The sequence below is a fragment of the Sminthopsis crassicaudata genome, chromosome 4 (genome assembly GCF_048593235.1).
Source record: "Sminthopsis crassicaudata isolate SCR6 chromosome 4, ASM4859323v1, whole genome shotgun sequence".
In the NCBI taxonomy this organism is placed as follows: domain Eukaryota; kingdom Metazoa; phylum Chordata; class Mammalia; order Dasyuromorphia; family Dasyuridae; genus Sminthopsis; species Sminthopsis crassicaudata.
In genome coordinates, this window is record NC_133620.1 from 9,378,143 (window position 1) to 9,405,910 (window position 27,768).

A 27,768-nucleotide genomic window follows, 5' to 3' on the forward strand; every position below is an offset into this window, starting at 1 on the left:
AGGATTTCTCTGGTCATTTTTCACATTTGAAGGCAATGAGGAAGGGTGGACTTGATCATTGATCATAAAAATAGCTTTGGAATCACAGAGGTTCCTTTAGAGGGAAAAAACCCTTCTTCTACAGATGTGGAAACTGAGGCATGGAAGAGCACATAGAGGCCATCTACATCATTACAGATGAGGAAACTGAGGCCCAAGAATGTCCTAGAACTAGAGCTGATAGAAATTTCAAAGGCTGGATTATAGGCCCAAAGGATTTATTTATAGATGAGGAAATTGATAAGATGTCTTTCCCAAAATCACAAAGGGAGTAAGCAGAAAAAGTGGTATCAGAACTAGTACTGAACCTGAAATCAGGAAGACTTGAGTTCAAATCCAAGCTCAGACATTTATCAGCTGAGGGATTCTGAGCAAATCACTTAACCTCTGCCTCAGTTTCACCAGCTATAAAATGGAGATAAACATAGCTCCTATTCCCAGGGTTGTTTTGAGGATCAAATGAGTTAAGATTTTTAAAACACTTAAACTATACTCAGAAAACTAAGTGGCTTCACTCATCAGCTGATGAGTTTGGTTTTTTGTAAAAGGAGATTAGATTAAGATGGACTTTGAGGTCTCTCCCAACTCTAGCTCTAGAACTTGGCTTAAAATCTCAGTTCAGTTCTTTGTTGTAGTTCAGTCCTTTCAGTCATGAAGGTTCTATATGAATGCTAGATTAAAAAAAATATTATTGTAGAAGCTAATGTTCTTTCCATTAACTAAAGGTTTTTTTAGGGGAGGAGTGAGTAATCAAAGTACAGGACGATGGAGTTGAGACATTTTCCATTTCATTCTCAGGAAGGTTATTTGGAGTAGTTATTTATTATACTTTGGAGTTCTTGTATCAGTGTATAAAAATAACATTAGGGGAGAGGCTAGTGAAGCTAATCCTGCTCTCCCTTCTCCTCCCCTGCCTCCATAGGGGAATTTAAATGGCCTCATGCAAAGCCCTAATATAAATATCTAATTGCTGACTTATTCCTTACTGTCAGTACATTAGCAGAGACTGCTTGTCCTTGGTGGTGAAGAAAGAGTGTCCCTGTTCCCCCATAGGTCTGCCACACCCATCTGCTATTCCTCTAACTGAAAGGGGTCTGTATGGTTTTAAAGATTCTGGTATTGTGATAGAAAACTCTCTTAGTAAATTTAGGCCTGGGAGGAGCCCCCCAGGCCATTTAGACCATTGGTGTCAAATTCCGAGAAAACAGAGGCTACTAGTAAGGATCCTGATAAATTCGCGTTAAAAGTTTCCTTCTTCCTTTATCCCCTCTCCTTTTCATGGAGAAAGCAAGAAACTGCAAGTTGATTTAGAAAAAAAACATATATTAACATTTTTTGACTATAGTTTTATTTATTTTGCTAAATATTTCCCAGCTAAATATTTAATCTGGTCTGGGCTATATTTAGAGTGCTAAGGGCCAGATGGGATCCATATTTGATATCTTTGGTCTAATCATGCTTCTCAAATGACTGAGGGAGAAACTGAGATAAAGAAAGATGAAGGGACTCACAGATGTGGAAATCTCAGAGACCTTTTAGTCCTTCCCCTTCATTTTAGAGATTAGATGAAATAATTCAGAGCCCATGTTGTCCAATCTCCTTTTAGAGAAACAAAATGATGAAAGTGAAGGAATTTTCTGAGTTCAAATCTAGTACTGGTAATGTTTCCATAGAGTTAGACAGGGGCTTGTCACAGAAAGACCCCTGCATTTCTCTTGAGCATCGGCTGTTTGTAAAGCTCAGATAGGTAGAGGTGAAACATTTACCTGGAGAAGCTGGCCTTTGAGCTGGGGAATGGATGGGTAGATAGGGATTTGGCAGATAGAAGAGAAAGGACAACATTTTAGACCGATGGTATGCTGTGGTCACAGTCACCGAATAATTTAAATAAATGGACAAAGATTAGATGTCAGAAATGGATTCTTCCAGGTTAAATTGAGAGTTTCGCCCTCTTTTAGTACTTCTGACTAGGTGAACCAAATTTATTTTTCAGGTTTTAGGTAAAATTGAGTATGTCATGGGTAGATGGGGAGGGGCAGGAAGCAATATTAGAGTGGGGTACTTTGGGAAATGATTGGGGCAGTGGAATTGAGATTTCCAAAAGGAAAGGAGTCAGTCACCTTAGCAGAACCAGAGATCATTTGCCTTAAAGTATAAAAGAAAAGCACTGCATTTATTTTGGCTTATGGTTTTTCTTTTATAGTTTGCCAATGTTTACAGTCTTGAGAAGGTTCTCCATTTTGTTTACAATGATTGCTGAAGGAGTATTACTCAAGTAAGTTCAATTTCTAACATATTTTTCTGTGTCTTAAGTCTTCTACACATTTTATTGAAGCCATTTGTTTCTCACATCAGGAACTTTTCCCTACACACTCATTCCAGTCTGCCAAACTTGTTACAAAGAGATTCTTTCCATTCCCCTTGTTACAAAGAAAAACAGTTCAGATACACTTGATAACAGCAGCCACATCAGACAGTATATGCAACATTCAGCATCTGTGGTTTCTCATTTAGTGAAAGCAGGAAACTATATTTTATCATCTCTCCTCTGGAAAGGTTAATATCATCAGGATAGAAAATGTATCCATAGCGGTTAAGCTTATTGTTTTACTAGCTATTGCTGTAATGTGGATAAATGTGGATAATAGAGTATTTCCTCCTTTGCTTGGCTGATTTGATGCTGTGCTCTCAAAGTAGAGGTCCTCTGAAGGTCCCTGAGGCCCTTTCAGGAGATCCAAGAGTCAAGACAATATCAAACATTATATGCCTATTAAAATAATCCTCCCTTTCCTAACTATATATCTATGAGGTCAGATTTTCTTCTACTTCAACCAAAACAACTTATTGCAATAGAATGAAGACAAAAACAGATAAGATAATCCAACTGTCCTCTTCTGAGCCAGACATTAAGGAGATTTGCACAATTATATAAAGCCATTTTTCCCACAATTTTTTTTTTTGGAAATGAGGTTTGTTTTTATAAAAAGTATAGTAACATCTAATGAGTTTATTATTGTTTTAAAATGAATATTGATGGATATTTTAAAATTTATCAGGTTTTATGTCTAATGTGGTAAATATTGGTAGAGGTATTACCCATATATACAAAAGCTTATTGGAATCTTCAATAATTTTTAAGAGTATAAAGGGGTCTTGAGATCTCCCCCCAAAAAAGATGATGACCTCTTCTTCGGGCATTCAGAGTCAATGTCAGTGGGAGAGGGCCATAAATTTGGGCTTGAAGATATTAAGAAAGTAGGAGTTACTTTCTAGAGTCAACTGCTCAGAGAAGATGGGGATCATATTCTCATTTTTTTTACATAATTTTTATGCCCTGGCTTCTTTTCTTTTCTAAAAAACAGTATTTTATTTTTCCAAATATATGCAAAGATGTTTTTCAACATTCACCTTTGCAAAACCTTGTTTTCAAATTTTTCTCTTCCCTCTCCCCTTTCCCCAAGACAGCAAGCAATCTGATACAGGTTAAACATATGCAGTTCTTTGGCATTTTTCAATATAATTCCATACAAAAAGCAAGCAAACAACAACAGTGTTGTGCTCCACATTCAATCCCCATAGTCTTTTCTCTGGATAGAGATGGCCCAATCACAATTGTCTTGAATTATCTTATTGTCAAATAGAGTCAAGTCCATCACAGTTAATCATCACATAATTTTGTTGTTGCCATGCATAGTGTTCTCTTGGTTCTGCTCACTTCATTTAGCATCAGTTCATGTCTCTCCAGACCTTTCTGAAATCAGTCTGTTCATTTCTTTTCTTTTTTTTTTAATAAATTTATTTATTTTTAATTTATATTGCTTTATAAGTCATGTTTGAAGAGAAAAATCAGAGCAAAAAAGAAGAACCATGGGAGAGATTAAAAAGGAAAAAAAACAGAAAAAAAGAGGTGAACATGTGTTGACTTACATTCATTTTTCTTAATTCTTTTTTTGTTTCATGTTCTGTCCCAAGTCTATTGGGATTGCTTTGGATCCCTGAATCACTGAGAACCAAGTCGATCACCGTACATTCTTGCTGTTATTGTGTACAATGTATTCCTGGTTCAGCTTGTTTTGGTCCGCATCTGTTCATGTAAATCTTCCCAGGCCTTTCTAAAATCAGCCTGTTCATTGTTTTTTATAGACAGTAATATTCTATTATCTTCATATAGCACAACTTATTCAGCCATTCCCCAATTGATGGCATCCTTTCAGTTTCCAGTTTCTTGCCACTATAAAAAGCTGCCACAAATATTTTTGCACATGGGGGTCCTTTTCTCTCTTATGATCTTTTTGGGATACAGACTGGCTTCTTTTCTTAAACAATGCTTATAGCTTCTTCCCTCTGTCAACACATCCCTTTAAGTACATTTACTATACAAATATCTAAACTCATTTCCTTCGAAAAAGGGAAGGGATAACTCAGGTATTTGCCTTCTAAGAATTCATTTTGCACAAGGATTCACTCCAAGATGCCTTTAAATATTTGGCTCACTCAGGAAGATCAAATAAGCGAGGTAAATACATAAAAAAGGTAATTTAGTTTACCTAAATTCACTTTTCATACTATTTTTCTATAATGGAGCACATATACCTTGCTCAATCCCTCCCCTTACCCCAAATGCAGGAAGTAAAAACAATTCCAGGACCATGGATTTAGAATTGGGAAGACCAAATGGGCCACTGAGTCAAAGCTTCTTTTGTAGAGAGGAAAATGAAACCTACTGGCAGTTGGAGGCATCCTGGTAGTGTTGGAGCTAGTGTATATGGCGAAGTGAATCACTTGGTGTGATTTTTGTAAGTCTCACCTCATGGAGAAGTGCCATGATACTCTATAAAGAAAGCTGGCCTTTGACTCTGGAGAATCTGGGTTGAGATCCCCCCTCTGAATACATAGGCCTGTGTGACATGAGGCAACTTCCAAGACTCAGTTACAAAAAAAAAAAAAAAAAAAAAAAAAAAAAGTGGTCTCGGAATGCTAGGACTTTCTTCATTGGGAATGATGAAACCACAGATCTGGACAAAAAGAGGAATTTATATAACTTGTGAATCATCTTCCATTGACTTGCAACTCAACGCTATATGAGAAATCTCACACCAAAATTTATTAGTGGCCAGAGTAATATTTGCAGGTGGCCTAAAAACTGGGCAATTCTTAGTCTCCTCATGCCATTTCTGTCATTATATTGCAGAAGTGAAAGGACCTCATAAGTCCCCCAAATGGCTTATTTTATTTTATATATATATATATATATATATATATATATATATATATATATATATATATATATATATATATATATATATATATATATATATACATATATATATATATATATATATATATATATATATATAAAATTAAAAATATTTTGTTTTCCTCCAATAACATTAAAATATTTTTTAATATTCTAAAAAAAAAGGGGGGGCAGCTAAATGGTATAGTGGATGGAGCCCCAGCCCTGAAGTCAGGAGGACCCGAGTTCAAATCTGGTCTCAGACACAACACTTCCTAGCTGTGTGACCCTGGGCAAGTCACTTAACCCCAATTGCTTCAGCCAAAAAAAAAAATGTATATATATAATATAAATACATATACATATATATATATATATATATTCTTAAAAAAGTTTTGATTTCCAAATTCTATCCTTCCCAATTTCCTTCTCTCCCTCCTCCCCCTCCCTGAGAAGATATGCAATCTGAGATAGGTTATACATGTGCATTTATGTAAACATTTGTTCACTTTGTACAAGAAGACTCAAATAAAAGAAAAAGAAAGAAAGAAAGAAATTGAAAAATAGGAAGCTTCAGTCTGCATTCAATCAGTATCACTTCTTTCTGTGGAAGTGGAGAGCATTTTTCATCCTAAATCCTTTGGGATTGTCTTGGATCTTTGTATTGCTGAGAAAAGCAAGTCATTCATAGCTGTTCTTTGTACAACGTTGCTGTTACTGTGTACAATGTTCTCCTGGTTCTGTTCACTTCATTATGCATCAGTTCATGTAAAATCATCCTGCTTGTCATTTCTTATAGTACAATGGCATTCCATTATAATCATCTACCGTAATTTGGTCGGCCATTTCACAATTCATGGGCCTCCCTTTGATTCCTATTTTTAGCTACCTTAAAAAGAGCTGCTGTAAATATTTTTGCACAGATAAGTTCCCCCTTAGCCCTTTGTGAGTCTTTAAGTTGTAGATGTAGCAATGGTATTGCAGGATCAAAGACTATGCATAATTCCAAAGCCCTTTAGGCAGAGTTCCAAATTGCTCTTTGGAATGACTGGGTCAGTTCATAGCTCCTCCAACAATGTATTAGTGTCCCACATCCCCCAATCTTGAACATTTTCCTTTTTTGTCATATTAACTAATATAATAGGCATGAAGTAGCACCTCAGAGTTGTTGTAATTTGCATTTCTCTAGTCAATAGTGATGAGGAACATTTTTTCATATGACTAAGTAGCTTTGATTTCCTTGTGTGAAAACTGCCTGTTCATATCCTTTAACCATTCATCAACCGAGAAATGACCTGTATTTTTATTTTAACTTTTAAATGATATTTTAGTTTCAAAAATACATATAAAGATAGTGTTTAACACCTGTGCAAAACCTTGTTTTCCAATTTTTTTCTCTCTCCTCCCCAAGACAGCAAGCAATCCATTATGAGTTAAGTATGTAATTCTTGTAAATATATTTCCATATTCATCATGCTGTGCAAGAAAAATCAGATCAAAAGAGAAAAAAAAAACCATGAAAACGATAAAAATCAAGCAAACAACAATAAAAGGTGGAAATATTATGCTTTGATCCATATTCAGTCTCCATTGTTTTCTCCCTGAATGTGAATGGGTCTTTCCATCCCAGGTCTATCAGAATTGCTTTGAATTACCTCATTGTTGAATAGAGCCATGACTTGGATTTTTATAAATTTGACTTGGTTCTCTATATATTTGAGAAGTGAGGCCTTTATCAGAGGTACTTGCTCAAGGATTATTTTTCAGGTGATCAGGAGCAATTGTGATTATCGCATGACAGTGAGACAGATCTAGGAAGATGCAGAGTTTTTAACCTTTTTGTCTCCTGGACCCTTTTGGCAGGCTGGTGCAGCTCCCTCTTCAAAAACTGGTGTTTGTAAATGCATAAAGTAGGATTATAAAGAAAACCAATCAGGCTGAAATAAAGATGTAGTTTTGTGTACATATTATGGTACATATGTATTTATTAAGAAAAGTAGTAAAATGTCTTCACAAAACAATAGAAGTGTCTTGGACATATAACCACAACTTTTTTTTTTTTTTTTTTTAAATTCTAGGAAGACCTTTTCTTGGGGTGTTAAGATGACCGTTTTTGCGATGATCATTGGAGCGTTTGTAGCTGCTAGGTACGTTTCCTGTTACACAAAAAATAGTCCTTAGACTATCAGTCAGTCAAGAAACATTTATTAAGTGCCTATATGTGCCAGGCATTGTGCTGAGTTCTAGAGATTAGCACATATGACATTATCTCCGGGGGGAAAAACAAAAACAAGAATTTTTGGAGGGAGGAGAATCCTGTTTTTGTAAAGTACAACACACAGACTGTTTTCTAAGAACTAAATCTTATCAACTGCTTTGAGATCGAGGTCACTAAAAAATTTGAATTCACTTGACTCAAGGCTCTGAGAGCTTGGAGATTTAGAGAAAGAACCTGGATTCGAATCCCGGCTCTGCTGCCTCCTGCCCGGGTGACTAAGCTCGGTTCCCGCAAATACAAAATGGAGGGAGTGGAGTCCGTGGCCCTTGAGGTCTCTGTTTTACTCTGAATTAGAATTGCCCAGTATTTTCTTCTATTCCAATAAATTCATGGTGATTCTCCTAACTACACCTACTGGATTCTGCTTTTTGCCAAGACTCACCCACTTGCCACTGGCAGGGTAACGTGGTTTATAAATATGTGAAGAAAGCCTGAATTATAGAAATGGGAACATTAAAAATGAATGACAACAGGCCTGCCAAAAAACACATTTGAATGTGTGCAATTATTAATGGTATAATTTGGGCCCGATATAACTCTACTTCTCCAAATTCAATTATTGTTCATATGCCGATAATATTTGCAAAAAGCACTTAGCTTTCATATTAATTTTTTGTTGTGTTCACTTTGCAATATTCATTTAACTGGCATCTAGTCGGCACTTAATAAAGGCTTGTTGATTGATTGATATATATTCCCATGTATACATATATACACTCACTGCCCCCCATTAGAATGGAAGCTTCCGAACTAAGCTGTACATAAGCAAGATCATGGATTTCTTTTAATAGTCTCTGTATATGCAAATGCTCACATCTGGTGTTTGTCAAATACAGAAGAAAACTGTAAATTTAAAAGAGAGAGAGAGAATGTTAAGCTATTTGGGGGCAGAAATTATTTCCCCTTTGTTCTTGTACCCCAGCCTCTAGCACAGTGTCTGACCCTTTATATTAGGCAGAAAAACTTTACTTCTGGTTCTGCCTGAGATATTGACCATCTGTGGGACCTTTGGTGGCTTCTCTCAGCCTCAGTCTCCTCAACTGTAAAATGGGCATAATTAAGGTATCTACTTTCCAAAGTAGTTTTCAGCATCAAATGACCAAAGATGGGCAAAGAGTTTTTCTTTTTTGGACATTTATTTCAGTTGTGTTCCACAATTTGTGACCCTGTTTGAGGTTTGATACTAGAGTGGTTTGCTGGGGTCCTTCTCCAGCTCATTTTACAGATGAGGAAACTGAGGCGACAGGGTAAAGTGACTTGCCCAGAGTCACACAAATAGTCAGTGTCTGAGCTGGATTGGAACTCGGGCGTTCCTGACTTCTGTACCAACAAACTGTCCTAATTCTGGGAACCTCCTGAGTGTTCTGTGAATGGTTCCTCTTCTGTGATGATTCTGAGGGTCGCCCTGAAGGCAAGCTAAGTAGGAAGTATGTTTTCTTCCCTGGAAATGCCCTGCCTGCTGAACTGCTGTTTACATTTTCAGCTCCGACCTGGCCTTTGACTTGGAAGGATATGTTTTCATCCTGGTGAATGACGTCCTGACGGCTGCCAATGGCGCCTACGTGAAACAGAAACTCGATTCCAAGGTTGGTAGCAGCCCAAGGCCTCTCTGGGAGGGGTTACTGACCCTGGACATGTGTGTGGGGCAGTGGGCCTAGTTGGGGGGGGAGGGAGAGTAAAGAGAAGTGGGTTACTTATTGTCCTGAGAGGGGTAGACTGAATAGCACAGAGGCTCCCTGAGGGCAGGGATGCCTTCATTTTGTCTCTGTGCTCCTAGCTCCCTGGAACAATATCTGGGGCTTCCTAAATGCTCATAAATAGGGCTGGCTTGGATTCAGAGCGGGAGAGGCTGATTGCTGCTGTGATTTCACTGATATATGGAACTCCCAAATGAGAAATAATCTTTCTTTTCCCAGTATAGCTCAGCGCCTCCTGTGAAACAGGAGAAGCTTGGCAAGTTACTGGGGTTAGAGAGACATTAAGTGACTTGTCCAGAATATATGTCACATCACAGACAGGGCCTGGATCCAGGCCAACTCCTTTCCCTGTCTAGAGTGGTCTCTGGTTTAGAGTAAAAGAGGGGAGATTGTGATGACCACATTAGCACCCTGGATGCCTTAGAATCAGCCGGAGTCAGGATAAGCAAAAGTCCTTGGTCTTTATTCTTGTTCTTTAGCAGTAGAAATCAAGGGAATGGACGTGTAGGATCTCACCTCTTCCTCTCTCACCCAGAAGTGACTCTGGCTAGTCTCACTCCACCCCCCAGTCCCTCCTTCAATTCTCTGTATACACCAGCACAGGATAGTGGGAAGGGCCATTTTCCAAGCATATTCTAATAGAGTATTGGCCAATTGGTAATTAGCCTTAAGTGCTGGTTGTCTGACCTCAGTGCTTTAAGTTTTAGCCCTTACAAGAGATAAGGAGCTGGTGGAATAGAGGTCAGCCTCCTCCTCCTGTTCTTCCCTCTCTTGCTGTTCCCTCTCCACTTCCCCCTCTTCTTCCTTCTTTCCCTTCCCTGTCTCCCTCCTTTATTCCCCCTGCTTTCTGCTCTTCCTTTCCACCTCTTCCCTTTTCCTTCCTCTCCCTCCTTCCTCTCTTCTCTTTCTCTCCCTCTCCTTCCTTTTCATCCTCTCTCTCCCCCTCCCCCCCTGGTCTTGCTCTTTCCCTTCTCCCCTTTTTTCTTTCTCCTATCCCTCTTCCCCTCTCCCCTCATTATCAGCTAGCATTTACATAGCACTTTGAGGTTTGCAACACGAGAACACATTTTTTTATCTCATTTAAGTCTTCCATCAGCAGTATGAGATAGCTGGTATTATTATCCCATTTTAAAGATGAGGAAAATGAGGCAGGATAAATAATTTACTCAGGGTCACACAGCTAAAACAGAATCCAAGTTTGAGTCCTGTTTAATTCATGGCTCTCTGTTTCTCCCCCCAGCTGCCCATTGGCTTACCCTCACATTACAGATTGGGAAATTGAGGCTCACAGAGTTGCCCAAAGAAATAAATATCCGAAAGGGAATTTGAACCCAAGCCATCTAAGCTCAAACCTTCTGTTCTTTCCATGTGCCATACTCCCTTCTCTTGGGGGAAAATGAGGTACTTGATTGGGAGCTTGGATCTGAAGCAAGGTATTCAGGCCTTAATGGTTTTTAGTAGAAACCAGGGGATGGGAGGATTATTATTTCAAGCTGAAAGAAGCTGCAGGGGTGATTCCATTTTACAGATGAGGAAACTGAAGTGAAGGAGTCCAAGGTGGGGTGGGCCTTTTGGAGAAACTGAGAGTGGAAGAGCTGGCAAAGGGGATGGAGGTCTCTTGGAAGGTCTTAAGGCAGGGAAGGAGGAGACAGCAGAGAGGCAGCTTTGTGGGCCTGCTGCTGGAAACCCAAGCCAACATGCAGGAACACCAAGCTTGGGGTGCTAGAGTCAGGCCCCGGCTTTCCTAAGTTATGGCCCTTGTAGGGTGTAAGGGGGGGAGGGGGATTCCCACCAGTCCCCAAAGTAGAGCATGTGCATGAAGACGTGGGGGTGATTAGGATGGAGACTCCTCCAGGAAGCTCGCTTTGGGGTAATAAAGGCACATGCATGAAATGTCCTTTATGGAAGCAGTATCTCCTAATGCTTTCCCTCTGTTATTTTTTATTTAGCTTGCTTCATATGTACTTGTGTGCATCTTGTCTCTGCTGGTAGATTTAGGGCTCCTTTAGAGCAGGGAACTGTCTTTTGTCACTTTTTTGCAAAGTGGTGGAATGGATAAATTGTGAATAGATTTCCTGGTGTTTAGTACAGTGCCTGGTATATAGTAGAAGCTTAATAAATGTTGATTGATTGAGGTTGATTTGGTTGATTCTGGTTGCAAATTTTGTCTTTGACTATTACCTCTGGCAGCCTTCTGAGATAAGTACTAAGTTTGTAGCAGGGTTGCACCCCTCCCTGGAAAGGGACTTCCCTCTCCCAGGACCTACTTTTGGTCTTTCCAAGGTCTAAGGACCATCTAGCTGTGCTTGGGGGAGGGAGGCATGATGTATCTGTGTTTTGATGGCAGGATAATAAAATTTGGCTTGTTTTTACCAGCAAAGGAAGAGGGAGGGGCAGCCAAGTAAATAAATGAATGAATGAATTAACAAATGAATGAATGAATGAATAAATGAATGAATGAAGAGGGAGAAGATGAGGATTAGGAAAGATGGCCACAAGAAATATCCTGAGCTTGTCTGTTATCGGTGATAGAAAAGAACTAAATGTGGACCTTTCACTCCTCGAACAAGCAAGCCTAGCTATCTGGAATAATTCTCACAGTAGAATTTACTGTGGCACAGAAGATAGAGTACTGGCACTGGGATCAGGAAGTCCTGGGTTCAAAGATGGCCTCAGACACTTAACTAGCTGTGTGACCCTGGGCCAGTCATTCAAGTCTTATTTACCTTAGTTTCCTTATCTGTAAAATGATTTAGAGAAGGAAATGACAAATCACTCCAGTATCTTTGTCAAGAAAACCCCAAATAGGATCACAAAGAGCAGGACATAACTAAAAAGCAACTGAACAAAAAATTAGTTTACAAAGAATTACATATATATATACATATATATATGAACTAATATGTGTGTATGTATGTATATATGTATATAAAAATTTAGTTTACAAAGTTATATATACATGTTTATATATGTTTGTATATGTACATACATAGACATTTGTGTAGATATGTATATATATATATGTACATAGACGTGTGTTTGAGTTTTTAAGAGCTAAAAAATATATCTCCAAATCCAGGCAGTGTTTACAATTTCAGAGGAGACTCCCTCAAGCCTTGGACTCTTATTATAGATAAAATTCCCAAACAGGCCATTGCCTGCTTCTGGAACCTGCAAGAGTGTTTGTAGTGACTCAGGCTGGAGTGGGGGAAGAGGGTGCAAGAGGCAGGCCAGGTCTGGGAAGCTGTCAGGGAGAGCAGAGACAGGCACACTAGAAAATCAGACCCAGATCTAGGCTCCCTCCACCCAGGGAGCTCAGCATCAGCTCTGCCCCTTTAGTTGCCAGGGTCTCATAGCCTGTCTGCATCAGAGCTGGGACTTGAACCCGGGCTTTTCTGTCCTGAGGAGGCTTCCCGGCATTTCTTCATGCTGCCTTTCAGGTTTTTCACTGTTCAGTGCTCTGTAGAATTATCCTTGATTGGAAAAGTGCCTCTGAGTCATTCAGAAACATTTTAAAGGTCCTTTCTAAAGGTCAAAATGTTGCTGCTTAAAGGAATAAACTTTCAGCATCTGGAAAATTCATATGTGAATCTCTAGCCCATTTCATTTGTCGGAATCTTTTAGAAGGGGAGGGGATCCTCAACGTTGAGTCAGTGGACCCCAAAATGGGTGGGGTAGTTAGATGGTGAATAGGTTTCAGGAGGTCCATGAATTTGGATGGGGAAAAGGACTTATTTTCATTAATCCCAGACAGAAAGTTAGTATTTCCTTTAAGTATGAATTAAAAAAAAATATTCTGAGAAGGGATCCATAGGCTTTCCCAGATGGCCATGACCAAAAAATAAGACAAAACAAACAAACAAACAAACAAACAAACAAAAAAACCTTTTAGAACCTCTCTTTTAGAGGGACTTTTCCAGTAAGCATTGATCTAGTTGAAAAAGTGCTGAATTTTAATCGTGGCTCTGCAACTTATTCTCTCAGCCTCAGTTTCCCCATCTGTAAAATGCAAGCCTTGATCTGGAGTGATTTTGTAATCCAGTTAAATGGAGTTGTATTTCTCAGCTCCTCTGCTGGTAGGACTGGTTACTCTTGGATAATTGCCGTCACACTTTCTCTGTGGATTCGGAAAGTGTTAGGATTGGAAGGAATTTTAAGGGTGTGGCCCCGGAGGCCAGGGCAGCTTCTCGCCTCCTGTGATTGTGGATTGAGCTTATGCTTTCTACCGGTGAAATCCCTGGAGTGCCCGCTCTGCTGAAAGGCCTCTCCTCAGCCTTCCTTGCGCTGGTGGCCAGTGCTGTGTGTGGGGGGATGAGTAATAACAAAGACCCGTGGGATGGAGCATTTCAGAACCGGAGGCTGAGGTTATGGTGGTCATTTTGTTTGGAGTCTAGGGTAGTAACTGGGCAGTTCCTGTTAATCAGGGAGGAGGCCTAGGCTAATTAATGATCACAATCTTAGTCAACAAGCATTTATTAAGCACCTATTGTGTGCGGACTCCATGCTAAACCCTAGGGGTGCCAAGAAGGAGAAAGTCATACTCCCAACCCTCAGGGAATCTCACGTTCTGTGAGGGGAGACAACAAATATATAGATGAATTGTTATTTTTCCTTTGTTCTCAAAAAGGACTCCGACGTCAGGGAGATGAGACCATGACGTGGGAGTGACTTGGATTTGAGGGAGAGAGGGCTGGGCAAGGTCACCTACCTCACTTTCCCTTCCAGAGAGCTCTGGGTCCAGTGGCCCGATGTAGGTCAGGACAATGGAGATGGCCCTGGACAGGAAATACAGATGTTTGAAATAAACAGGGTAATTTATGGTGGGAGAAGGCCTTTTCCCCGCACAGAAATGTCTTTTCTGCTTTGAGGTTTAATGAGCACAGTTCAGCCACCAACTCCTTTTGGGACACCTTTTCTGATCCCTCCGGAGTACCTCATGAAATGACTCCGTATAACTCAGCTGCATCCCCAGAAGCCCAGCTGAGAGGGTCGAGCCTATTTATTTCCACTTAATTCAATGAGCTGCCCATCGTATACCATGCCAGGAAGGGAGACTGCCTCAGGTGTGTGTGTGTGTGTGTGTGTGTGTGTGTGTGTGTGTGTGTGTCTGACTGTGAGTGTGTTGTGTGTGTGTGTGTGTCTGACTGTGAGTGTGTTATGTGTGTGTATGTGTGTGTTATGTGTGTTTGTGTGTGTGTGTGTGTCTGACTGTGAGTGTGTTATGTGTGTGTATGTGTGTGTTATGTGTGTTTGTGTGTGTGTGTGTGTGTGAGTGAGTGAGTATGAAGAGGACGGGAGACACTGGGGGAGGGAGCTTGCTGTGGAGCTGCTCGGGGAGAAGCCCTGGGCTCTGTGGGGCCGAGCTCACCCCTCCCCGTTTGCTTTCCCAGGAGCTGGGCAAGTACGGCCTCCTGTACTACAACGCACTGTTCATGATCCTTCCCACCGTGGTCATCGCCTACTTCACAGGGGACGCGCAGAAGGTAGGACGCTTCTAATCGTGGCCAGGCCCCGGGTCAGGCTTTGGAGGGTTTCTTTCCCAGCCCTGTCCCGTCCCTCTGTGGGCGACCGAGCCAGAAAGCCTCAGAATAGCTGCTGCTGCAACCAGAAATAGCGCCCTGGCTGCCGGGACACTTTGCAGGGGAGGAGGAGCAGGAGAGGGACGGTTCTCTGGAGCTTGAAACACTCACACTGAACTTCTCCATGCCTCAGTGCCTCATCTGAGGGAAACGAAATCAGATTAGGCTGCCCCTGGAGCCTTTTGCTTCTAGATCTGTGTTCTAGAAGTTGTGGGATTATCCGAAGCCCAGCTTCCTCCTATGATTATTTTCTGTTTTAACTGCTGCCCCACAATGCATTGTTTACAGAGCCCGAGCCCCACTAGGTGTCCCGACCACACGAGCGGCAGCAGCCCTTTCCTTGTAGTATCGAACAGTCCTGGTCCCCCGCTGCAGACGTTTGGCTGGCTCCTCACCAGGGCCTCCATAGCAAGGCTGCACAAGGCAGGCAAAGGCCCCCTCGCTGGGAAGGCTCCAGGGTACCTCGGAGGAGACCGAAACTCCGCCTTATTTTGTCTTACCGATATGGCTTGCTTTTTACACTGAGATCCCCCTACCCTTGCCCCTTCCTTGCTCTACCTCTCAATAATATCTTCATTCACAAACTAGTAAACCCTCTGTTCCCTCTTTCTGCTGAGAGAGCGGAAGTCTATTCCATCATCTCTTCTCTAGAATCATCATCTCCCCCCTCCTCCCTTGTTCCCTCCATCTCTTTGTTTTCCTTCACCTTCTTCCCTCAGCCTTTCCTTCTTCTCCCTGTCTTTCTTCTTTTCCTCTTTCTTCCCTTCCCTTTCTCTTTCTCTCCCTCTCCCCTTTTTCCTCATTCATTCCCCCCTCCTCCCCATGCCTCCTCACTGCTCTTGTCTCCAGTCCTTCCAGCTTGATAGATGTGGAAATTCTAAAATATTTGGTGAAGTAAAGTAACAAACCATCTCCTCAGCATCTCCTGTGTGCTATGGGAGAAAAAAATTGCTCTTTAGACCAGCGGGAATTGCTCCCAAGATGATCTGGAGGCTTGTTTATGGAATGATATCTTCTTATATGGAGGCTCATTTGTGGAATTACTTTGGTTTGTTTTTGAAAGCACCATCATAAAATACTCTTAAGACTTTTTAAAATGTGACAACCAATTGGCAGTCAGTCAATCAACAAGCATTTCTTATAAGACTAAGCCCCATTGCTGGGTATAAGGACAGAAATGCTTTCAAGAAGCTTACGTTTCTGTCAGGGAGATGGGAACTACATCTATAGCTATATAGCAATACAAGTGCAGATGATTTGGATGGGAAGGGGCAGCTGGGATTGGAGCCGGATCCAGGAGGGCTTCTTGTAGGAGATGGTGCTTAACAAAGTCAGCCTTTGGATGAATCATCTGAATTCACAGGAAAATGGTCATGGTTGCTCTGGCCAAGGAAGCAGAGACTCTAGCACCTGGCCTTTGTCAGGTACAGTCTGAAGGGTGGCCATTTACCGAGAACAGCTGTTTCCTCTGGCTAGGGGAACTAGTGCAACATTTGAAAATTACATTTGCTGCAGATCTTTGGTTTCTCTCTCACCTCTATTTCCCTTTGATTCCTTCCTGTCTCCCCTCCCGGAAAGCCATCCATAGAACAAAGAAGATTCATGCTCATATTTTTGTGAGACTCTTAAGGTTTGAGAGGCACTTTACATACATCATGTCATTTGATGCTCACAATTATAACACCCATTTTAGAGATGTGGAAACTCGAGTGACTTGCCCAGAGTCTTGAAAGTGAAATGTGTCAAGAGGAGCTGGAGGGTCAAATACTGAAATATGGGCCCCACGAAAGCCTGGGATTTGCCTGTGGGAGTTAAAAAGGGGCAGGCACAAGCAGGGTGTCCAGCTGCCATTCCCCGAATCTACTGGGTTAAAAGTCAGCAGGGTAAAAAATACAGAAATCTCAATGTGCTTATGTGTGAATCGTAAGATGGCAGCTATAAAGGGGATTTGTAGTCAGTCAAGCAATGAGCATTTATTAAGCGCCTGTTCTATACCAGGCATCATGCACGTGCTGGTGAGGGAAAGAAAGGCAAAAATGGTTTCTGCTTTCCAGGAGCTTACAGTTGAAGGGGGTGGGATGGGGAGACACCATACAGCTGGCAGTGGACAGACACATCCAGGTGTTGGAGATGATCTCGGAGAGAAGGCCCTGAGATTCAGAAGGCCTGGGAAAGGCTTCCAGGTGTTTGAAGGGAACCGGGAGGTAGAGAAGGGGAGGGGCAGAGAGCCAGGAGTCACAGAAAATTTCCAGAGCAGAGAGATGGGGGTTTTGGGGGAGCAACAGCCAGGACGTCAGGGTCAGTAGATCCAAGAGTGAGGTATGAGCAGATTTCAGCATGTTGGGGAGGACTTGAGAGCCAGAGGATTGTATTTTTGATCCCAGCAGTAACAGAAAGCCATTGGACTTTATTGGGTAAGTCGTGACTTAGGAAGATCAGGTTGGAGCAGAGGCTGGGGTGGACAGGGACAGGACTGGAGGCAGCCAGATTCCCTTCCACCCTTTCATTATCACAATAGCCCAGGGGGAAAGGGCCCTGCACAGGCTGCTGGGTCAGAGGAGAGAAGGGGGCGGGGGGAGACATGCTAGGAAAGCAAAATCAGCAAGACCTGACCCCAGATTGGAAATGGGAGCTAAGAGGGAAGTGGTGGGCCTGGAGTCTGGAAGATGGAGGTGCCCTCCTCAGAAATAGATTAGGAAGAGGGGAATGGTTTGGGGGAAAGAGAAGGACTTCGGTGGGATGTGCTGAGCTTGACCCGGCTGTGGGATCCCTGCTTGGAGGTTCCAGTTTGGAGTCTTAGAGCCCAACTGGGAGAGGTGAGAGGCAGCTGCATAATGTCCCAGCTCCAGTTCTTAGGAAACCCAGCTTCAGGGCAGCCTTCCCCATCTCCTCCCTCTCTTCACAGGTGCTCAGTGCTTCTCCACCCTCCCTAGGAATTACTGGCTTCTCCTTTATCTGTATTTTGTATTTACTTGTCTTGGTAATTGTAGTCCCCCTCCCCCCTGCCCCCCAGGAATTCAGACTCCTGAGGGAAAAAAATGTGTCTCCTATTCCCCGGCCTTCCGTCCTGCTGGGTACCCAGGGGCTATTTCGTGGATGTTTGTTGATTGATTGATTCCATCCATTTTTTGTGTTTAAAGATATAGAATCATAAGGGAGATGCTTGTGTCTGCTAATAAAATTCCCCAAATTATGGCGGATTAAAAGTTTGTTTTTAAAGAACTAAGTTCAGATAAAAAGGGAGGAGGCTAACCTCTTATCTAGGAGAGCACATGGCAGTGCCAAGGGACCAGGTCCCAAAGCCAGTAAGCACGTTGGCAATCTGTGGTGGGAGCTTTTGTTTCCTTGAATTTCTAGGGGGAAGCTGCCAAGAGATCTCTTTTGTGTCCTTGGGGTTTGTGCTCATAGGTTAAGATTTGCCCCTGGCTGTTATTTTGTGGGCTGTTTGTGGACTTTGGGCCCTGGGGCTGGGAGAAGGGGAGACAAAAAGAAGTGAATTTCACTGACACATGGGGAGACAAAAAGAAGTGAATTTCACTGACACATGGGGAGACAAAAAGAAGTGAATTTCACTGACACATGGGGAGACAAAAAAAAGTGAATTTCACTGACGCGTGGATGTTATTTTCATCCTCCCTATCTTCTTGAGACCTCATTGAAAACTAAGATTGTGATCCACTTTCTATAAATAATAGTAAGAATAATAGTGGCAGTAAGAGCAATAATGTGTATTGGGAGTGAATATAGTATGGGGAAAAGGGCTGAAGTTAGAGGCAAAACACAGGAATTCTGAGCTAAGGGCCTCTGTTTTATTATTTATTATTATTTTATTTATTTATCTGTATGATCTTGTCACATAAATTTGCTGTCTCTGTGATCTCATCTGCAAAATAAGAGTGGAAGTCAAGGATCTTGGTGGTTCCTTTCAACTTTAAAGCTTTGATCTGTTGGGTTGTAAAAAAGAAATTCTCTCAGGTTGATGAGAAGTTTATTAATTAGCTGTCACATGCGGTAGCCATAATGCAGGCAAGGGACTACAGAATTCCCCTCAATTACCCCAATTTCTACCCTGCTCAGACAACACTGGCTCCTTCCCTTTACCAGTCATTGTTCCCCACTTGACATGATGTTGCCATGAGACTTTTTCCTTCTGCTGGAGATATTGTTTTCTAGACCATCCAGAGGTCTCCTGTACACACAATCCTGTAGTTTACCAGCAACTTCCTTGCCTCCTTTTTCTGTTTTGCAACCTTGTAGATCAGTCCAAATCATTCTCCCTTATTACAATATTCTGTCATACCCAGATGCAGAAGTTTTACCCTTCAGATCCTAAATCCTGCTGAAGTGAAGACTACAGGATCTCCCGACCCTTTCCACCTCTAAAATCTCTGAGCCCGAGAGGCAGTGTGGGACAGTGGGATGTGCCATAGATTTGGAGATAGAGGACCCAGATTCAGCCTCAACTCTACCTGGCTTGCTTTCGAGCTCTCTGGGCCTTAGTTTATTCTCCAGAAAATGAGGGTGTTGGACTGGATCATCTCTCAAGTCCCTTCTAGCCCTGACTCCGAGATCCAGGCAGATAAAATATAGCTCTGTACTCTAAAGAAAGGAGAGGAATTTTAAGGCCTGTGAATTCTCCATTTGAACTGACATTGATTTAGGGTGTGCTTATGGGACAGGGTCCCCAGACAATTTCCACTTTATTCCATTCTTAGACGTCTAATCTTGCCACGACTGGTAAATTTGTCCTCCTAAATCAGGCCCCTCCCCAGCTGATGGAGTTGCCCCAAGTTTCAAGAAGCCAGTGTAGACTCCTTAGGTTGGTTGGCCTTTAAGGCCCCCAACAAGCCAGCTCTAACCTCTGAACCTTCCAGCCTTGTTTCACTTTCTGCTTGGGCTCCCTCCCTTTAGTTCCCCTGGCTTGGAGTTCGCCCTCTCCCCAGCTCAGCCTTTTCAAAGACTCTCTTCCTCCAAGATGGACCTCTGGTCTCAGGTGTTGTTCATCCACTGGCCTGGCTTTCATGTACATAATAGGTTCTTGACAAAATTTCAGTCTTATTCCTGCTCAATTAAATATTAAGTGCCTAAGCCAGGGCTGTAGAGAGAGATAGGGATTGCAACAGAAGCTTGAGACGATGTATTTGTTATACAAAGCAACGGGTTTGATTGGGGCTGATCACATGGGATTTCTCCTATGCCACAGGATTATCCACGCGCCATCGCAGAGAAGCCCCTCGATCTGGGCCTAATGCTGGTGGCCTCCCTGTACATTTGGAAGGCGACTACCTGGAGTATCCCTTTCCCTTCACAAAGGAAGAAACTGAAGGGTAGAACTAGAGACTTGGCTTAAGGCCATAAGCAAAGGACTAAGTGTCAGAGGCGAGTTTTGAAGCCTGGCCCAGCTCTTTCCACACTTGCTAACTTGGGGATTCCAGGCAAATTACCTGACCTCTCTGGAAAAGGAGGCTCCAAACCCTTGCACCCCGCCCTTGCCCTGCATCATTCCATGCCCTGGAGCAGTGGTCCTCAAACTTTTTAAATAGGGGGCCAGTTCCCTGTCCCTCAGACTGTGGGAGGGCCGGAATATAGTAAAAACAAAAAGCTCACACTCTGCCTCCGCCCCTCAGCCCATTCGCCACATAAATGTCCTCAGCAGCCGCATCTGGCCCGAGGGCCATAGTTTGAGAACCCCTGCTGGAGTATTCTGGGCTTCAGATGATCTATTTGCCTTCAGTAATTCTTGGGTAAAAACCAGTCCCCTGGGAGATAAAAGCAGATAAAAGGCACCTGTATCAGAAGACAAATCAGTTCACCAGGAAATTCCCTGGAGGCTCTGAGGAGGCCCCTGCAAAGTCCGAGAGCTCTCTTTAAAAAGAGCCCAAAGGGCACCTTGAGGCTAGATCAGCCACCTGGGTGGAGCGATCCCGAATGGGTCTGGATGCAGGGCCCGAGTGCCCTGCCCCGGGGGCCCACCACAATCCTAGTTGATGGGATGGGGACCCAGATCCTCCCGGCCCACCCCAGTGCACTTTGTAATTCCCTTTCCCGAAATGCTGTGGGCAAGGAGTGATTCCCTGAGTGGCCTCCCGCTGGGGCTGAGCCACTCTGCTTCTGTCCGCTGTTCCTTGGAAAGCTGACTCGATTCCTCGTCCTCCAGACTTTCCGAAAGCTCTTCCAGCTCGTCTGGCCTAGATCCGGAGATCCGGATTCACCTCCAGGCCACAGTGAGCTGGGGAGGAGGAGTCCTTGGGAAACAGCCAGAGCCGGGAATGGGGAAGAAAAGGCCTCCTGGACATGAATGGGATGGGAGTTGAGTTTGGGCCCCTGCCGAGCAGAGTCCGGGGGTGGGTGAGAATGGGCCGCAGAGCGCCGGGAAATCCACGCTGTGTGGCCGGCCTGGGCCGTCTCAGGGTGGGCAGCGGCCCGGAAACAGCGGAGGCAAACGGGCGACTGGAGGTTTCCAAAAGGCAGGCGGACAGAGGCCTGGAGCAGGCAGCCCGCTCGCTCGTTCCAGGGGAGACAGGTTACAAAGTAACCCATGGGGCGCTTGGGGAGCGCAGGAAGCCTGAAGTTCCAGCCCGGCTGGGCGGGGCCTTCTCTGGAAGGAGGCTTCCTCCCCCTGGGAGCTCCCACACACTTTCAGCCCCAGACGCTGGAAACTGACACGTTCAGGTGATACAAAGTAACTCCTGCCGCGCGGCTGCCCCAGCTTTGTTGTGGGCTCATGTACTCGTGCAAAAATCGTCCTTCGGAAATCTAGTGCTTACATGTTTATTCTAAGTAAATCAATTTCTTACTCGTAAATATATGTTTATTACATGTAACTTGCTAATACACATGTTGATTTTATAAATATAGAATTGCACTTCATTAGAATTAGTTTCCTTTGTAATCTTGGGCATTTATTTTATGCATTTGAAAACCTGATTCTGAGGAAGTGTTACATGTATTAATTTTATAAATAGATAATTGCACTTCGTTAGAATTAGTTTCCTTGGGTATTTATTTTATGCATTTAAAAACGTGATTCTGAGGAAGTATTACACTTGTTAATTTTATAGATAATACACTTTATTAGAATTCGTTTCCTTTGTAATCTTGGGTGTTTATTTTATGCATTTGAAAACCTGATTCTGAGGAAGTGTTCAAAAATTCCATCAGGAAGTCAAAAAAGTCAAGTCCTCAAAAAAATAGTAATTAAGAAGTTTTCTCTTAAAGTACTTACAAAAACCTCAGCAGTTACATAATTTCTGCTTCAGTTTCCTTATTTGTAAAATGGAGACTAATAGCCCCTCCCTCCCAAGATTGTAAGGGTCAAAGGAGGTAATAGTAAGTAAAGTGCTTAGCATGGTGCCTGGCACACAGTAGGTCTTGTTGTTCAGTCGTGTCCCACTTTTCATTACCTTATTTCAGGTTTTCTTGGGGAAGATACCCGAGTGGTTTGCTATTGCCTTCTTGAGCTCAGTTTATAGAGAGGGGAACTGAGGCTAGCAGGGTGAAGTGACTTGGGTATGGTCACCTGGTTAGTGAGGGTTTAGGGCCAGATCTGACTTCAGAAAGATGAGTCTTCCTGACTTTCTCGACTGTATCTCCTAACTGCCCTGTGCTTTATCAACATCAGGATTTATTATTATTATTGGTAATGGTGATAATGGTGATAGTAGTAATAGTAACAGTGGCACTCATAACACTCATAAGTTTTAATCATTGGCTTATAGATTTAGTGCCATCTAGTCCAAGCCTCTGACTTTTACAGATGAGGAAAATGAGAGTAGGTGACTGGACTAGGCCAGATGATAAGTAACAGAAAGTTACTTGAACTTGGCACCTTCTAACTCGAAATTTATTTACTTTTCCACAGTCCTATGGGTTATTTTGGAAAAAGAAATATTCTGCTTAAGAGAGACAGACACACACACACACATACACACACACACACACACACACACACACACACACACACACACACACACACACACACTCTCTCTCTCTCTCTCTCTCTCTCTCAGAAAGTAATGTGTAGAATTTATTCCATACTTTTGTAACCAAAAACCCATCACAAGCCTGTGAGAACTGTGTTGCCAAACAGAGCAAGGGGGAAAAAATGGCATCCTCCTGTCAGAGGGAATCCATGTGTGTGGAATTTGTTTTCCTCCTGTTTAATTTAAACTTAACTTTCAGAAAAGGGAAAAACCCTCTTTTTTGCCAGGAAAAAAAAGCTTTCCATTGAAGTGATTTCCCTTGGAGTCGTTTCTGACTGTGCTAGACAGTTGTTAAGTACTTAGCTGGGATCCGGGTTCCGGTGTGGGACTTACTTTCTGCTACATTAATATTTTCCGTCTTTGCCTAGGACCTGGGGCCTTAGAAGCTAAAGAAGAGGTCTGGGGCTTCTTGTTTCGTTTAGACGGGGGCGGGGGGGTCTGGCTCATTGGACTTCTGCTACCCTTTCAGTAGGTAACCCTCAGAACAGCCGAGTTCTGGGCTCTTGAGCTTTCTGTCTGAGCTGAGGGAGGTGGAGCTGCATCTGATGCTCCCCTCCTGTATCCCCATCCTTGAAGCTGGAGATTCTTTTTTGGCTTTAGGTCAATTCCTCTTCCAACCTCACTGTCTCTTTTAACCCTGAATCCCTTTGAAATGTTACCTAATTGGAAGGATTATAGGATTGTAGCAGGATCCTAGAATTTGGCTAGCCAGGGACCTTTAAGATCATCTGGCCCCCACCCCCTCATTGATGATTGAAACCAAGACCCAGGTGGGTTCAGGGACTTGTCCAAAGTCTCACTGATAACGATCTTGAGTTTTCTCTAAAGGAGGCAAGAACTCAGTTGATTGAAGTCTTGCCAAATTGGCAAGCATTTATTAGGCACTTACTATATACTAGGCACTATGCTAAGTGTTTTTGAAGGACAAATAGAAACAGAAAGAAAGTCCCTACCCTTAAAGGGCTTATGGTTTATTGGGGGAAAGACATTATTTAAAGGGAACTGAAAAGCCAGTATTTTCCTGAGCTAGAGGCATCTTCCAAGACCAGAAGGCTGTGTGTGAGGAATGGAGGGGAAGTCTGAGGAGGAATGGGGAGAGGCTGGAAGGAGTGAGCCAGGAAACCTGGAGTTCTAACCCTGCCTCTGAATTGCCACAGCTATGACTGGATCTCCCCGTGTTATGGCCAAAGGTGTCAAACTCACACCCCTGAGTCCACAGACCTCCAGACCTCCAGGCAGAAACAGAATAAAATGGAATTGGGAAGTGTTTAGCAAAATATACACTGAAAAAAATATAAGTAATGGGCTTTCTAAGTCACTGTGCTGCCCTCCTGTTCTTTTTGAGTTTGAGCCTGCTGCTTTAGGCAGCTATTAGGCAGCTTATTATCATCTCTGGCTGTAATGGAGGATATTCCTTACTGGGATTTCCTTCTCGACAAGAGAATATAGTAGATATAGTATAGTAAATATACTATACTATAATATACTACACTATACTATACTACACTGTACTGTACTTTAAATATACTATACTACACTACACTATACCAAACTGTACTATATTATAAATATATTATACTATACTGTACTGTGCTATAAATATACTATACTGTACTATAAATATACTATACTACACTGTACTTTAAATATACTATACTACACTACACTATACCAAACTCTACTATACTATAAATATATTATACTATACTGTACTATACTATATACTATACTATACTACACTATACTATACCAAACTGTACTATATTATAAATATATTATACTATACTGTACTGTGCTATAAATATACTATACTGTACTATAAATATACTATACTATACTACACTATACTTTAAATATACTATACTACACTACACTATACCAAACTCTACTATACTATAAATATATTATACTATACTGTACTGTACTATAAATATACTATACTATACTACACTATACTATACCAAACTGTACTATACTATATACTATACTATACTATATTATACTATAAATATGCTATACTATACTATACTATACTATACTATACTATACTATACTATACTATACCAAACTCTACTATACTATAAATATATTATACTATACTGTACTGTACTATAAATATACTATACTATACTACACTATACTATACCAAACTGTACTATACTATATACTATACTATACTATATTATACTATAAATATGCTATACTACATATATAGTATAAATAAATATATAAATATACTATTCTATACTGTATATATACTACAGAGATATAGTAAAAGGAAAAACTTTCTCTTGGCCCAATGCTAGGTGTGGGGTACACAAAGACAAAATTAAACAGAGTTTGCCCTCAAGGAGTCCATATTGGGGGTGGGGGACGAGGAGAGGGAGACAGTGGCAGTCAGTGCATAAGTATAAAATGTCAGCGGCGGGCAGGGCAGTGGAAGGGAGGGGTAAGACATGCGTTAACACTTGGGAGGGGGGGCCTCCAGTGCTGGGTGCCCCTTGAGCTGATAAGGAGAGCTGGGCAGGAAGGAGGAAAAATTGGCATGCAAATGTATAGCCCTACGGAGTGGGCAGAGAATGAAAGCCTTGTAATTGGCTTTCTATTTACCTTTAAAAAAAAGGGGGGGGGGCACACATTTTTATTCCAGGTTCCTAACCCTAACCCTAGACCTGCCAGGAAATAAATCTTCAGTTTCTACTTACAAAATGTCCTGTATTCTAGTCCCGGAGTGTTAGAGGGAGGCCAGCCTGCTTTGTGCTCGGAAGGAAGAGAAGTCACCTGGGCTGACAAAGCTGGGGCAGGTTCACTACACTACACAAAGCTGTGCAGCTTTGCTGAGCGTCAGTTAGTCCAGATTAGCTGCTCTTTCAGACCACTCTCCTTGCCCACAGTCAGTGGGTGTCACTTACCAGGCTTGGGGGGCTGCGTCTCCTGGGCCTGCTCCCAGCAGGATGGGCTGGAGAGGTGTTCTCCAGGAGCCATCAGAGAACAGAGCCCATCTGTCCTGCCGCACAAGGGCGGCCCTGTAGCCTGCCAGTGTGGGATAATGCCTCCATTATGCAACCTTATAAATTACAAGCCTTGGATGAGTTTTATGGGAGCTGGCCGCAGCCTGAATTCCATACCTGGCGGCTGCCTCCTAAGCTCTGGTGACTGAGAGCAATGAGTGTTCTTGTTTTTATTTGTTTACTTAAACCTTTTCACAGCTCCTGTGTCAGGGCCAGCAGCCTCGCAAGGGCAGCCCTCACAGTCTCTGAGCCTATAAATTCCAGTGACCTGATAACTGCAAAATTGTAAGCCGATTCCTTCTCCTTTGATGATTAGGCGGGCTTTGAAGCACTCCAGCTATTTATCTATTCAGTTGGCAAAATAAAGTCTCTTGGCCTTCTAGGAGAGGTGTCACTTTAAAATTTTAAGAAGGGAATTCAATCCTGTTAAATTTTTAAAAAATTAATATTATATTTAATTATGAATTTATATTATAACATAATATTTTATATACAAATTATATATTATATAATATTATATTAATTAATAATTTTATTTTTACATCACCTTCATTTTTGACTTTATCCCTCCTCCTCTTCCTATCTGATATCTATTGTTACAAAAATTTGTTTCAAGTAGAGGGAAAAAAAATTCAGCAAAACTCACCTATTTCAACTCTAACTGTATTTACAGTTTAGCAAACAAATATAGGAGACTGACTCACTTAATCTCTGCCTCATTTTCCTCATCTGTAAAATGGGTAATACTAGCATTTTCCTCCCAAGGTTGTTGTGAGAATCCAGTGAGATAATATTGATAAAGTAGTTGGTAAACCTTTTAAAAAGCCATTTAAATATGAGCTCTTATTATTAATAATAATAGTAATAATCAACCAGATTGGTCTAGAGCCAAGTTGTGTTCCATATTACTATCTTTATGTTCTCAGAGTTAGGAGAGAACCAAAACCCACCTTTGTGGGGGTGTTTGAGGCACAAAGATAAAATGTAATAAGTTGATAATGAAAGTCATCATGTATTGAGGGCATCATCTGCAAAAAGGATCATTTTCCTGCTCCTGTGTCTTCGGATGATTTTGTTATAAGTTTTTCAGGCCATTCTACTACATGAATAAACCAGACTTTAAGGATTGGAAGAGACCTTAGTAAGAGAGCTGTAGCTTCCACTACAGGAGGCCCATTGTGCTCTCCCCTTCTCACCCCAAGACTGAAGTATTGGGCTCAGTCAGTTCAGCTCAACAGAATTTAGGAAAGTGACGAGAGGCAGGAGAGCTTCCAGAATGGAGCCCCCACGCGGTAGAGCTAGGGTTGGGAGAGGCCTTCTACTGGATGGCCAAACTGGAAGGACTGGAATACTTTGTGATGTAATTCTCATCCAGGGGTGGGTTGCTAAGGTCTCTTCCCACTGTGATTATCCCAACTTGCCCAAGGTCACACAGCTGATAACTAGTTAAATAATAAAACGGGAGATTTGGAAGGAACTCAGAGGTCATCACTAGGGGCCATTTAACCTAGAGAAGAAAAGTCCTGGATGTATGTATGTATGTATGTACATGTGCTGGGGGAAGGATACTGGGAATTGTCTCTAAGTAGGTGAAGAGCTGTCAGAAGGAAGAGGGATCGAATTAACTGTGCTCCTCACTTTGTCCATCTTGGAGGCGATGAGGGACTGGCAAGTGATTTGGAGTTAAGGGAGGGAAGGTGTGTAAAGTCATCAGTCTTACTCTCCTCCGGAGCCATTTGGGTCCAGTGGCAAGATACAGATCAGGCTGAAGGCAGAACTGGAAGAATAATAATGATAAGAATTTCCAGGAAGCACATTTATGCTTGGAGTAAGCAAAGACGTTCTAACAAGTTGGGGCAGCTCAAAGAGCTTTGGAAGAGTTGCTGTGGAAGACAGAAGCTTGCTCATTGCTGGAGGGTTCGGCTTGAATGACCACTTGCTAGGAA

General features: G+C 42.2%; 1 protein-coding gene across 2 annotated transcripts in view; it reads left to right on the forward strand.

Annotated features, from left to right (window-relative positions):
- The window catches only part of SLC35D1 (solute carrier family 35 member D1), a 53,082-nt gene that overhangs the window by 2,339 nt on the left and 22,975 nt on the right, over positions 1-27,768 (forward strand). The window contains exons 5-9 of one of the 2 annotated variants that reach the window (XM_074265704.1): positions 2,243-2,314; positions 7,354-7,422; positions 9,037-9,139; positions 14,641-14,733; positions 15,118-15,741. In XM_074265704.1, coding sequence (XP_074121805.1) covers positions 2,243-2,314; positions 7,354-7,422; positions 9,037-9,139; positions 14,641-14,733; positions 15,118-15,354 — 574 coding nt within the window. In that variant the 3' untranslated portion in view covers positions 15,355-15,741. Of the gene's footprint in view, positions 1-2,242; positions 2,315-7,353; positions 7,423-9,036; positions 9,140-14,640; positions 14,734-15,117; positions 15,742-27,768 lie in introns of those variants that run through there. The other variant, XM_074265703.1, reaches the window with a different exon arrangement.